Raw genomic sequence first — 13,314 nt, 5'->3', positions numbered from 1 at the left:
AAAAGCTCAACACATTTTTCTATGGTAAACAGCATATGGTTTTTGTTTTCATGCAATATAACAGTTGTATTTCCCTAAATTTTTAGTTCTCTTAATTACATATTAGAGATAGGATTAACTTACATCGGTATAAAAATAATAAGTCTTGTATCAAATCTTAATCGTTGATCCTATACATTTAACCGTTTATTAGATTACAGTTATCAGAATAAATCAATAGTTAAAATTTAATATAAGACTTATTATTTTTATAGCAATGAAAGTTGATATTGCCTCTACATACTATACCTACTTAAATTATAACACATAACTCAACAAGTTGTCAAGGAAATATGTATGAATGCGGTTAAACGGGTCCTTGTGTTGTAATTTAATAAGATATTACATGATCATTAAAAATTTATCCCTATTAAAAATGGGTTTTATATTTCTCATTTTACAGGAAAAATATTGTTGGTTATAGCATAGAGAAGATTTGAGAGAGAGACACAAATATAAGAAAAGATAAAATGAGCCCCACATCAAACCTTCTCTCTGCAAGAACCAATAATGTTTTTCCTAAAAAATGAGATAGATAAAACTCATTAAAGAAAGGGTTTAGTCACTGCCATTTTAAAGGACACAAGCTTATATATTTTTAGTTGTTTTAACTATGTATTCTCAAAAATGCATAGTTATAATATTAAAGTTATACTTTTTTCTTTTCACGTCAGCATACAGCTTTTGAAAAGAGAAAAAAAAAGTGCAAGCTTATGTCCTTTTAGCAGTTTTTAACTATATATTTCCGAGAATACATAGTTATAATATTTAAAGTTGTACTTTTTTCACTTTCCACGTGAGCAGACAGTTTTTTGAGAGAGAAAAAATACAACTTTAAAGGGCCGTTTGGTGGAGGAGAATTTTTCTTTACCCGAAAATTACGATTCCCAGAAATATCCTGGCAAAGTGAATTTTCTGATAATGTTACCAAAAAACTATTTGGTAGGTTAAAATATTCTCAGGAAAATTAAGCCAATTTTCCTAATGATATGTTTTGTGGATTATAAAATATTATTGGAAATTGGTCCCAAAAAAAATATTATTGGAAATGTGTACCAAATTTACAAAATTAACCTTAATCCCAAACAACACACCAATGCAAATCTCCAACACCCAACCACTTCACACTCTCGCAATCAGAGACACAACACACCATTCAACCAATATCATTGAACTCCAAGTTCCCCATTTTGTTCTTTTCTTCTTTTGAACGTCGTGTGGTAGAGGACCTATATATTCCTTCATGTAATAATCTGAACAAATTTGTGTTTGGAAGTGTTGGAATAAAAAAAAAGGATATATATATATGTATAATATAACAAGAAAATTTTAGTTTTTACCAGCGTACACAAATTTAGAAGAGAGAGAAAACAAAAAGCCAGTGGATCCCAATTAACTTTGTGTTTGCCGGAAAAATAAAAAATTTCATGTTACATGATAGATATATATCCAAAAAAAGGGCTCAAATTTTATGTGGGTTCTTCTCTGACCATGTGGTTTGCTTGCAGCTCTACCTCTCTGTGGTGGTACTTCTAGTGGTCACGGTGTTGCAATTATGGGTCTTCTGCCACTCATGCCAGGTTGGGATTTGATGTAAGCAACACAACCCAAAAGGGATTTGGTTGGCAAAAGAAGAGAGGAGAGAGGAGAGAGAGAGAAGGAGTATTTTGTTCCAAAAGTATTTGAAAAATTTCCCCTCGAAATCTAAGAATACCACCACTTGGATGGTATTCTTGGATAGTATTTTCAATCACATGTTGCACATAAATGAAAATCTCAGGAAAATATTCAGAAAAAACGTAACAAACATGGGCTAATATGATTATCACCCTCACTTTCTCAGGAATCTAAAATAAATTCCTCTACCAAACGCCCTCTAACATTATAACTATGCATTCTTACGAATACATTGTTAAAAATTATTAAAATGATATAAGTTTATGTCCTTTAAAAAGTACACTCCTTTAAAGAAATTCAACATTGGAAAATGGTTCTTTATTATTATTATTATTTTGAAGATATTCTAATCAGTTCATCACTTCATGACTAGTTCGATTCGGGATGAGTATCGAGATTAAAGCTTTAAACCCTCCCAAATGTTTCTTTGTTCTAATTATGCTATGTGTGACGCTTGTTCAAAGATTGAGATCAAAGCACCTCTTTTTTTTTTTGTAAGTTGAGATCAAAGTAATTTGTGTTTAGTCTTTTTAGATTTCATTAATATTCACTTAATTGTATCAATATCGCTGGATTACAATAGTGACCAGTGGCGGAGCCAGAGAAAAAAGTTAGGTAGTGCCAAAAGATTGAGCCAGTAGAATTAGGTGGTGCCAAATTTGTATTGTTTTTAAAAATCCAACTAATATAAAGGCTACCAAGGCACCACCTACCTTTCAAGTGGCTCCGCCACTGATAGTGACATTCGTTTGAACGTTTTTATTTATTTCTCTTTAAAGTTTATTTATATTGTATGAATACATTAAAACAAATCTCCTATGCTCCTGAAATAATTTTAATTTGAGATAAAAACTCTATAAAAAATGTGAATTTGATCTTGTTAATGATAAACCTTATAAAAAAAGAAGTGTAACACATAATTTCAAACGTAAAAGGCGTGATTTAAAAATACATTTTAATAAATCATGTCACTTGTGAAACCTTATTTTGGTACATAAATGAGAAATAAATTTTTTATTAATTTAATTCCTTAGAGATATTATCAATTTTATCTCTAAAACTTGAAGAAAAAAAAATTCGTCTCTTCATTTATTTAATTTAACAATGTTAACTTTAAATCGTAACAATACAAAATAATATAATATTTAGGTCAAATGATGTCATTTGGTTAAAAAACTATAAAGAAGTTTACTAATCTCATGCTACATAAGATAGTACTTTCATGTGGGTGACACAAATATGCGGGGTCCACAATGTAAAAAGAAGAGAAAAAATTGACACGAAACTCTATGAATATATGGCATAAGATAAATCTCTTATGCAACATGAGATATTATTTTTCAAAAATATATATTTCAAAAAAATTATTTTAATATATTATAAAATGGAACATTATGGTTTACCGAAAAAAAAATGGAACATTATGTACATACACAAATCTCAAGTGATGTATCATATATGAAACTAACAAAACATTATTACTTTAGCGCTAACATAGTTTGATATGTCATATCATTATTTAATATTGAAAACGATTTCAGAATTAATAATACTAAATCTAAATATATAAATAAAAAATTAAAACTTTGAAAAGATATTCTAATTCAATTCGATTTTCATTTCTTATTAGAGATATAAATATTTTATTTTATTTTAATTTACAACATTCTAGATCTTTCTATTTTCTCCTCATGCTCTTATATACAAGAGTTCATATGTACAAACACATTTACCAATCAATGAAATCAATATTTTTCATTTTCTCTCTTTTACCTTCTAATATATTAGAGATATAAATATTTTATTTTATTTTAATTTGCAACATTCTAGATCTTTCTATTTTCTCCTCCTGCTCTTATATATAAGAGCTCATATGTACAAATGAATTTACCAATCAATGAAATCAATATTTTCTATTTTCTCTCTTTTACCTTTTAATATTTCTCTTTACTTTCTTTTTTCAGTTTCATCCCTACCAATCACATCCAATTAAATACCCTTAAATAAAGTATGAGGCAAAAGTGCAAAACCTTAGGGGCTGTTTGGTACGTATTAGAAGGTAAAAGAGAGTAAAGAGAAAATATTGATTTCATTGATTGTGGTGAATTAATTTGTACAATGAGTGAGCTCTTATATAGAAGAGCATAACAGAGAAAGATCTAGAATATCATTAAAATACTAAACTACCCTTATACTTAATATCTAATACTCCCCCTCAAGATGGAGAGTGAACAAAGAGAACTTTCATCTTGAACAAGAAAAATCAAGAAAATATAATAACCAAATAAAATGAGCATCAGCCAGTAAAGAAACAGTGCTGGAATGGACATAAGCTATAATGTGCTGGGATGGACATCAGCAAAGGAAGGAAGGGCTGGGATGGACATCAGCAACCTAATATGAACTGCCGAGATGGACATCGGCAAAATTAACTGTTCTGAAATGAAATTCAGCAACATGATCAATGCTCCCCCTGAATAAGAAGCCAAAATAAAGCCAAAACAATGGCAGAAATAAACCAAATACAAGTCAAATCAGACTGGAATAACACCACAAATATATGTGAGAATAAAATCTAAGTGGCTAAATACAAGCCAGAAACGGTACATCAGAAAAATAAAAAAATCAAAATAAGAAAATAAAAAATTATAATGATGCATTGCAGTTAAATCCATGAGCTCCAAGGATCTTCATGGTCCTGCAAAATGAGAAGTGAAAGAGAACGAAGATAGATCTGAAAATAAGAATATATCAGAGACCCATATTGCAAAGGTGGACGATAACTAAGAAGAAAAAAAAAATGGCAAGACAAAAAAAACGCAGATCAGAAAAGAAAAGGCCGGAGAAGAAAAACACAGATCTGAAACGTGAACGATCTGGAACAACGGTCAGAGAGTTGGATGATGTGGCCAGAGAATGAGACACGGTCGAAGATGATTACCGGAACAGAAGAAGACGCAGTCGAAAAAGAGAAGGACATGGCCGGAAGAAGACATAAACGCAGATCTAAAAACTGGGTGTGACCGACCGGAGATTCAACGGTGACCGACCGGAAATAAAGGGGAATATCTTAACTGTAGCACAATGGTCCAATGGAAGTAATAATAAAAGACGATTTATCGCACGACGGTCCTTTAGATTTGGGTCGTTGGAATGTTTGTGGGGTTGGATGAGAATATACCAATGGAAGGAATAATAAAAGACTAGCTTAACTGTAGCAGCAATTAAGTAAGAAAAAGAAAAAAAAAGGAATCGGAAAATTCAAAAGAGTGAACCAGAAGAAGGAAGGAAGGGGAAAAGGTTCAGATGCAAAGGAGATCTGGAAGAAAAAGAGAGAAAAAATACAGAAGCAAAGGAAGCACAGATCTAGAAAAATAAAAGACTCAGAAAGAACGATGAAGAGAAAACTAAAAAAAAAATATGATGGTAGCGGAAGCTCCATTCATGGAGGATAAAAATGCTCTGATACCATATTAGAAGGTAAAAGAGAGTAAAGAGAAAATATTGATTTCATTGATTGTGGTGAATTAATTTGTACAATGAGTGAACTCTTATATAGAAGAGCATAACAGAGAAAGATCTAGAATATCATTAAAATACTAAACTACCCTTATACTTAATATCTAATAGTACGAAACAAAAATTTTTTTGCCCTGGAAAGAGTGGTATGGAAAATAAGTTTGTGATGTTTGGTAGGAGAAGATCTAAATTGATTACTGGAAAAAATGTCTCCCGTTTAAATATTTTAAACATGAAAACGTTATGATGTTTTGCCACTCAGAACATGGAATAAAAATCTGACCACGCGGGGGGAAAGTAAATAAAGTTTTGTCAGACAAAAACACCCTTATCAAGTTTGAATATGCAGCTTGTAGCGTCCACAGTATGTTCTCAGCAAACCGGCAAGTGTTTATGGGTACTTTGGTAATTTTGGATAAGATTTCCATCATTTTTTTTTCAATCAACCAAACATACTTAGTAAAAATTAGCACAGGTTTCCAGGAAAAATTTGGCCTATTAAATATTTTTTCATAACTTACCCGGTAAAAAAAACTTCCAATCATTTTACAGGTAAAAAATTGTTTCCACTAAAAAAAAATTTCTCCTGTATCAAACACCCCATTAGCCATTAGTTCCTGTTTTAGTTGCCTTAACTGCAACTTGGTCAACCAATGAAACGCGATTTCAAAAAAAGTATATAATAATTTTAAATGGAACTTTTGAAAGATTAAATTCTTAAACTAACTAAATCAATAAAATTAAAATTTGTTCGGGGTGAACACTCATACCTAGACCTAGGGTGATAATAAGTAGATATGAGTAGGGTGATTGTTTTAAATAGTGGTGGCAAAGCGGGCGGCCAGGCCCGGCCCGTCCTGCCCCTCAACCATCAACTCGCTAAAAAATGAGCCAGTCCGTCCTGCTTCACTTTTGAAATTGGACTGAAAAACTCTGTCTGTCTCGCCCTATTTGGTGGGTTGGGCGGATTGGCCCGTAGCCCAAGCTTATTTTACACTGACCCGCCTCAGCCCTCATATGCCCGCCATCAACCCATCAAAAAATAAGTCTGCCCCGCTCTATTTTTGTGATGGGTTAAAAAATTTAATCCATGCCACCCCGTTTAGCTGATGGGACCGGTTGGCTCACCGAGCTAAACCCGTTTTGTCGGCTCAATTTTAAGCCTCATGCTATAATCCTTTGACGGTAATGAGTTTAAGTTGTGTATATGAAGTAAGGGATTTGATTTTCTCATGTTGAATGAGAATTCAATTCTTATGTTGTAGAGATAAAAAGCATGTGAGACCCATGTGTTAGAAAAAATTATATGTAAAATCCATGTCAGTACGAAAATCGAAGAATGTATAGAAAAATTTGAATTCTCATGTTGAATAAGAATTATAAAACCATGAAGTAACGGGTACAGTGAGGGTGAATGTGGTAGAATGCATTGTGCATCGAGAGTCCTCCCAATGGGTACTGTAGACATAGCAAAGGGGGAAGCCCCCAATTGGCGGGAGCCCAAATATGAAATCGGAATATATACCCAGAACAAAATGTAATGGTTGAAATTAGATAAATGATTCATAAATGACAGATACGAATTATATGTAGCTATTTTATATCTGCATGAGATTTTTTCAATTAAATATATTCCATTACATATTAAATTATTTAAAAAAATAAATTAATAAATCAAGAGCGAAAAAATCATAAAGTGCTCTTCTTGTAATTGTTTTTCAATAACTCTATAGATGATTTGATGCATTTAGAATTAGTTTAAAATGTGTATGCGTATACATTATTTTGAAATTTAGGTGTATCTTTATTTTTATTTTAATTATTTTCTTAATTTAGATGTATTTAATGTTGATTGATTTGTAATTAGTTATACTTAATTTTTTATTTTTAAAAATTTATAATTTTGAATTAATTTATAATCAATCTATAAAAAAGTGCTTGAAACCCTTATCGTAAGAGTTAAATATTTTGTTATTTTGATAATAAAAATTAAGAATCGAGTGAATTTTTTTTTATTAATCCTAATTTTATTTTTAACCACATTTTTTATGTGCTTTAGGCTTCATGATTCATATTGCAAAAATGACATAGCTAGAGATAAGATTTAAAAGATTTTCGGGATCTAAAAATTTATCTTTAACCGTTATCTTTGACATAATGGCACTGTCCTCAATATGCTAATGGTAAGCTGCCCAACCCCATGGTAAACCTTACTATAAGTCATGGGTTTTATAATTCTCATTTAATATGAGAATTACAATTTTTCTACACATCTTTCGATTTTCGTGTTGACATAGGTCTTACATATAATTATTTCTAACACATGGGTCCCACATACTTTTTATCTCTACAACATAAGATTTAATTCTCCTTCAATATGAAAATTATAAAACCCATAAATCATTATGCTATCAACGTTAACATAATCAACACACAAAGACTTAGGTGCTGTGGCTGCGATGTATCTTTAATCTCTTTTTAACATGGTCATCTAAAAAATCTTAATCATTTATTAATAAATAAAAGTTAAGAATTAAAATATTTTTAATTTTAATAATTTTGATTATTAAAATTGTGATTGTTAATTTATAAATGAATGATTAAGAATTTTCATAGGATCAATTTCTATGTGATGTCACAAGGTTGGTGGTCCAACTTCTTAATGCAACTTTTCCATGTCGCATGATTTAAATATATGAATAGAACATGATGGAACTTTGGCCCCTTTGACTTCAAACCCCAATTATATAATAAGTGACGTGAAGAATCTTAAATTCCCCTAATACGATTCTCACAATGCATAAAAATTCAATTAAACGTTATATGCATGAATATATACTTCTTATGGATAGCTTTGAAATGTTGTGGTCCAAGACTTGTATGGCAACACCTCTTGATTTCAATTCTCTACTAATTATATATTTGAAACGGGGAGATTAAGGAACCATATGAACAGCTTTCTTTAGTAGCAGTAAAGATAATAAAATGTTTCCACACCGAAATAGATTATACATTTCTGTTCATTTTAGAAAAGTAAAATCTTCGGGTAACTTTTTTTCCTTAAAAAAAAAAGTGGAACATATTTCAAATAGTGATTATCTCTAAACGTAGTAGGGGTGTCAATATGGGTTGACACGACACGAATTTGACACGACACGAATTCGACACGACACGAATACATCAACACGAACACGACACGAATTTTCATTCGTGTCAAAATCTTCAACACTGACACGACACGAATTTTTTGCGGGTTGACACGACACGACACGAATAACACGCAAAATAGGGGACAAAACGGTAATTGACAAAAAAAATTTAAAAAATAGATCGAAAATAAAGAAAAAATTATAAAATAATAATAAAAAATAAAAAAATAATAATTAAAAATAATACGGGTCGACACGAACACGAATTCATAAACACGAACACGACACGAATTTTTTGCGTGTCATTTTTTCCAACTCGAACACGACACGAATTTTTTTACGGGTCAACCCAAACACGAATTTTCGTGTCGTGTCGCGGGTCGACCCGCGTGTCAAAACCCATATTGACACCCCTAGTCTTCTGCTTTTCTTTTCTTTTTACCTCCAGTTGGTTTTACAATATTTATAAGGGTTTTATTAGTGTTATGTTATATGATTTAAGTGTTGTTTTCAATACACACAAAAAAATGAAGAGAGAAAGTGGAATGATGAAAGAAAAAGAAAAACATGTGGACTCCACCTCTTTAATATGTGTGTAGGAAAGTGATGTTATATGATAAACATAAAACCCTATTTATAATTAATAAATATTCCCAATATATATAACAAATATTTTAAACTTACGTAAAATTCAAAAAAAAAAACTTGAACAAAATATTTAAAATTATATAAATATGTTTATAATTAATTTAAAATAATTTTAATTTTAAAAAGATAATTAAGAATAATATATATTTGTTTTTAAGGGAGAATAGATTAAAACAATAAGTCATCTTAATATAGTGTATTTTACTTTAATATTTAGGATTGGAGCGAGTCGAGTGACTGAGATTTGAGGAAAAAAAGCGTACATTTTAACATAACAAACTAAAAAATTAATTTAAGAATACAAACAATGAAATTTGAGGGGCGAAAAACAAAAATCTTGATATAAAAAAATTGAAGGTAAATACTTATTTTTGAGTTTATAAAAAAATTAAAAACAATAAATCTAAGAAAAAAGAAGAAGATTGTCTTATTTTAAAAGAAAATTTTTTATTTTATGATATATGAAAAGACGACGCTTTTTTAACCCTAGACTCTGAACCTATTCCCTCCATCCTCCAAATAATGGAAAATTTTTCAGTACATCGAATGAACCCAAATAGGTACATCATTTTTTTTTAAAAAGGAAAATTTTCTTCTTATTTAAACTCTCACTTTTATCTTTATTTCAATCTAAATCCTTTTTTTTTTTTGGATCGCTATATGGTGCAGGGTAGCACCAAAGTTTCACTCCAATTAAAGAGAGAATAAAAAACACATTCAGAATAATGACATTTCATTAATAATTCAATACATTGGAAACTAGACTTGACTTTCAAAATGATCTAAAGTGTGCTTGAACTTTGAATCATTCATTTTCTTCGTGTGTTAATTAAGGTCCTCAATCAGTATAAAATTATTATTATTATTTTTAGCCACTATGAAACTAATTCTGAGTCGGACTTAGTCATATTTAAAACTTATCGTTCTCTTCAAAAATAATATTTGGTGGAAATTGAACACAAATTTTCTCCTCACTTATTCAGTTGTCAACTGAGTTACATCCATTGGGTATAAATTATAGGATAGGATAGGATATTCTATCTATCTTTTTTATGTTTACCTTACTTATTTATCTTTAACACTGTTAGATCAGAATCTCAATTAACTTTCATCGTTTCTCTCTCCTTTCAAGATTCTGATTCAATGTTTATTCGAGATGAATAGGTAGAGTAGTCATAAAAAAATAAATAGAATAATCTATCTCATAAAGGATAAATTATTCTACTTATCTTTTTTATGCCTACCTAGTCTATTATTTTTTAATACTATTAGATTATTATCTCAATTAATTTTTATCATCTCAACTAATATCTAATAGCTATATTGCACTGACACCGATATAGGACACAGAATACGACACTACACGACACTCCAACACGTTAATTCTAAAAAATATTAAATTTTGACACGTTAGAACACGTTTTAATATTATGTAATATTTTTAATTTATGTAGTATATATTAATTTAGTATTCAATAATTTAACAAAAAGAGAGAGCTAAATTTTTAATACCCATCAATTTTGTAAAGAAACATAATATATCCCAAATGTTTATATTAAACTCAATAAAATCATAATCATAATCTAACGAATCTTATAGTTGGAACTCAAAATGCAACGTAACGTGACCTTTGAACATTTTTTGAGTCTTTGCAACGAATATTGGAGTGTCTGGAAGTGTCAGAATGTCAGACACGTGTCGAAAAATGTCGGACATGACACATCAAGATTTTTGAAGTGTCGGTGCTTCATAGTTTAATAGTGTTGGAAATTGATAGAAAAATTAAACATGAATGCTAAGTATCCCCACTTTTAAAGGTTTTATAAGAGTTATATTGTAGGAAAAATGATTGTATAATGTTATAGAGATTTGTTTTGTGTGCCATAATTTTTTATTTTTTTTTCAAAAAATGTGAACTCCATAAAATATTGTGTGTGTAGGAAAATTTGTTGTATCATTTTAATTATTGAAACTTGAAAGTGTGATAGAAAATATGCAGCTGCTCACTTCAAAAAGGCACATATGTACATCCACATAACGCTGTCGTTACGCAAAAACAGACGGGGACAAAAAAAAGAGGCAGCAAATTCAAACACGCTTCAAAAGAAAACTACATTTACCTACCTATAGTAGTAAAGTAGAGTAGTGAGGAACAGTTACAGACCGTTATTCAACGTGCCACGTCATCCTTTAACAACTATTTAAAAAGTTGGGCCCCACTAATAGCCATCGCCGAATTTGCACGGCATGAAAACGAATGCCTAACGGGACAGTTGGATTTCCGAGTCACCTAATCCCCACGGTTCGGACCGTCTCCCGGAGGCGAACCGGTTCATAGAACCCAAACCGAGCGGTTCACTTTGGACCGATTCTTCGAACGACGCGTCTTTTCGGCTCGCCGTATTGCTACCCCGCGCTTTCCTGCTGCAGCTTCTCTTCTTTGATGATGAATCCCGCGGCGGAAGATCGGGCTTCTGAACCGGTTTTCCTTTTCGGCCGGACCGGAAAATAGCGCGAACTCTTTCAAACAAACCGGTTTTCTTTCTTTGGCTACGCGACGATTTTTGCCTGATGACGGCGGGGACGGCTGCAACGGCTGTGGCGGAGGAGCAGGAAATGGACCTCTGACGAGTTCTCAACCTGCGATTCCGGTCACGCTTAGATCTCACTCTCCCCATGCACGAAACCTTCGGGGACGAAGGTTCTATCACGGCTGTTTCCGGTTTTCCTCCGACCGACGTGCTCCGCTTGGGAAACAACCTTGCGTTTCCCGGCCTGTGGTTGCGGCGGTTCTTTGCGTCGGCGAAGGAAGTTTTATGAGGCATTGGCAAGCCAATGATCGCGGCTTTGGATTTCAAGTTCTTGGAGAATCGCTGAGAGTTGGAATTGGAGCTAGGATTCAAGTTCGTGGAAATTGAGTTTCCTTTGGTAGATTCACTTCTCTCGTAGACGGCGTTCCGGTCCCACCAATCGAACTCCGCGTCCCCGGAGAGCCAGAACGACTCCGGCGGCGAGTCCATGGGATCATCGCCGTACGCGAGGGTCTCGCAGGTGATTTTCCGGTCGGCGGCACCGCCCGCACAGGCTGAAACCAGCGTTTCCAAATCAACCTGTGGCATCGCAATTGATGAACCCTAAATTAGAACGAAGAGAGAGAGAGAGTTTGGAGGGTTTAAACTATAAAGATTGTTGAGTGGTGGTGCTCTGGCGGTGGTTTTTGTGCTGTATTTATATGAATGAATGAACATTCCCAGTTATCGTTTTTCTTCTAGAAAGAGAGAGAGAGAGAGAGAGGGGTCAAAAGAATACGAAAGGAAAGTCGAAGCAAAATGCATATAGTAATAATATAGGATTTAGTGTTTGTTATTTTAAATGATATAAGTTATGTTATTTTAGGGAAGAGATAGACACAGAAAATAAAAATCATGAGAGAGAAAGCGGATGATTTATTTTAATTTAAAATTTAAAATTTAAATAAAAAAACTATTCTGTATTTATCTCTCTTAAAATAACATAACTTTACGTCGTTTAAAATAAGAGACACTTTTCTCAATAATATAACATAAAATAGGTCAGGTCGTTGGTTGGTTTGTATTTTGTTAAATGTAAAACCACTTGGTTCGAAAAGTTGTTACTTCCTAGTTTCTAACGGCTTTTTGACCCTTATAACCCTTTACTAATAAATAATTACTAAATTGATCTTCATTATAAATTATTTCAAAAATTTAACCCCCCTAAAAAACATAACACCAATCTGTCTCTGTTTGACCGTTGACTACTACGCCTACCCGGGTACACCCTTCCCTACCTGGGTATTTTTTGAAATTTTTTGTATACCCGGGTAAGGAAGAGTGTACCCGGGTATTATTTTTGATTGCTTGAATTATTTACCCGGGTAGGGATGAGTGTACCCGGGTAAATATTCTTTATTTTAGTGATTAGTGATTCATTACTTAATTACTTGCCACGCGTTCTCTGTTTCTCGTTCTTTATGGTTTCCATGAACAGCGTTAGTGTTCATTTCTTTACTTTTTTTTTTACTAAGCATCTACCTAATTAACTTATCTAAAAATGCTTTCGAGGAACCGCAAGCATTGGCACAATACGTGTTTGAATTATTGTGGGTTAATAAGAAGAAGATTTACCCGGGTACACTCATTCTTACCCGGGTAAATAATTCAAAAAATCAAGAACAATACCCGGGTACACCCCTCCCTACCCGGGTATACAAAAATTTTCAAAAAATACTCGGGTAGGGAGGGGTGTACCCGGGTAGGCTTG

At 32.3% G+C, this 13,314-nt stretch overlaps 1 protein-coding gene across 1 annotated transcript; it reads right to left on the bottom strand.

The window, feature by feature from the left end:
• Window positions 1–11,039: 11,039 nt before the first annotated feature.
• On the bottom strand, window positions 11,040–12,351 carry LOC133305709 (uncharacterized). Its single transcript, XM_061505951.1, has one exon. The coding sequence runs from the start codon at window positions 12,150–12,152 to the stop codon at window positions 11,295–11,297; it is 858 nt and encodes a 285-aa protein (XP_061361935.1). The 5' UTR covers window positions 12,153–12,351; the 3' UTR covers window positions 11,040–11,294.
• Between the last annotated feature and the right edge of the window lie 963 nt (window positions 12,352–13,314).

This window comes from Gastrolobium bilobum, unplaced genomic scaffold, assembly GCF_033153095.1.
Source record: "Gastrolobium bilobum isolate Gb01-03AN ecotype WA unplaced genomic scaffold, APGP_CSIRO_Gbil_v1 utg1421, whole genome shotgun sequence".
NCBI lineage: Eukaryota > Viridiplantae > Streptophyta > Magnoliopsida > Fabales > Fabaceae > Gastrolobium > Gastrolobium bilobum.
This window is presented reverse-complemented; position numbering and strand designations above follow the sequence as displayed.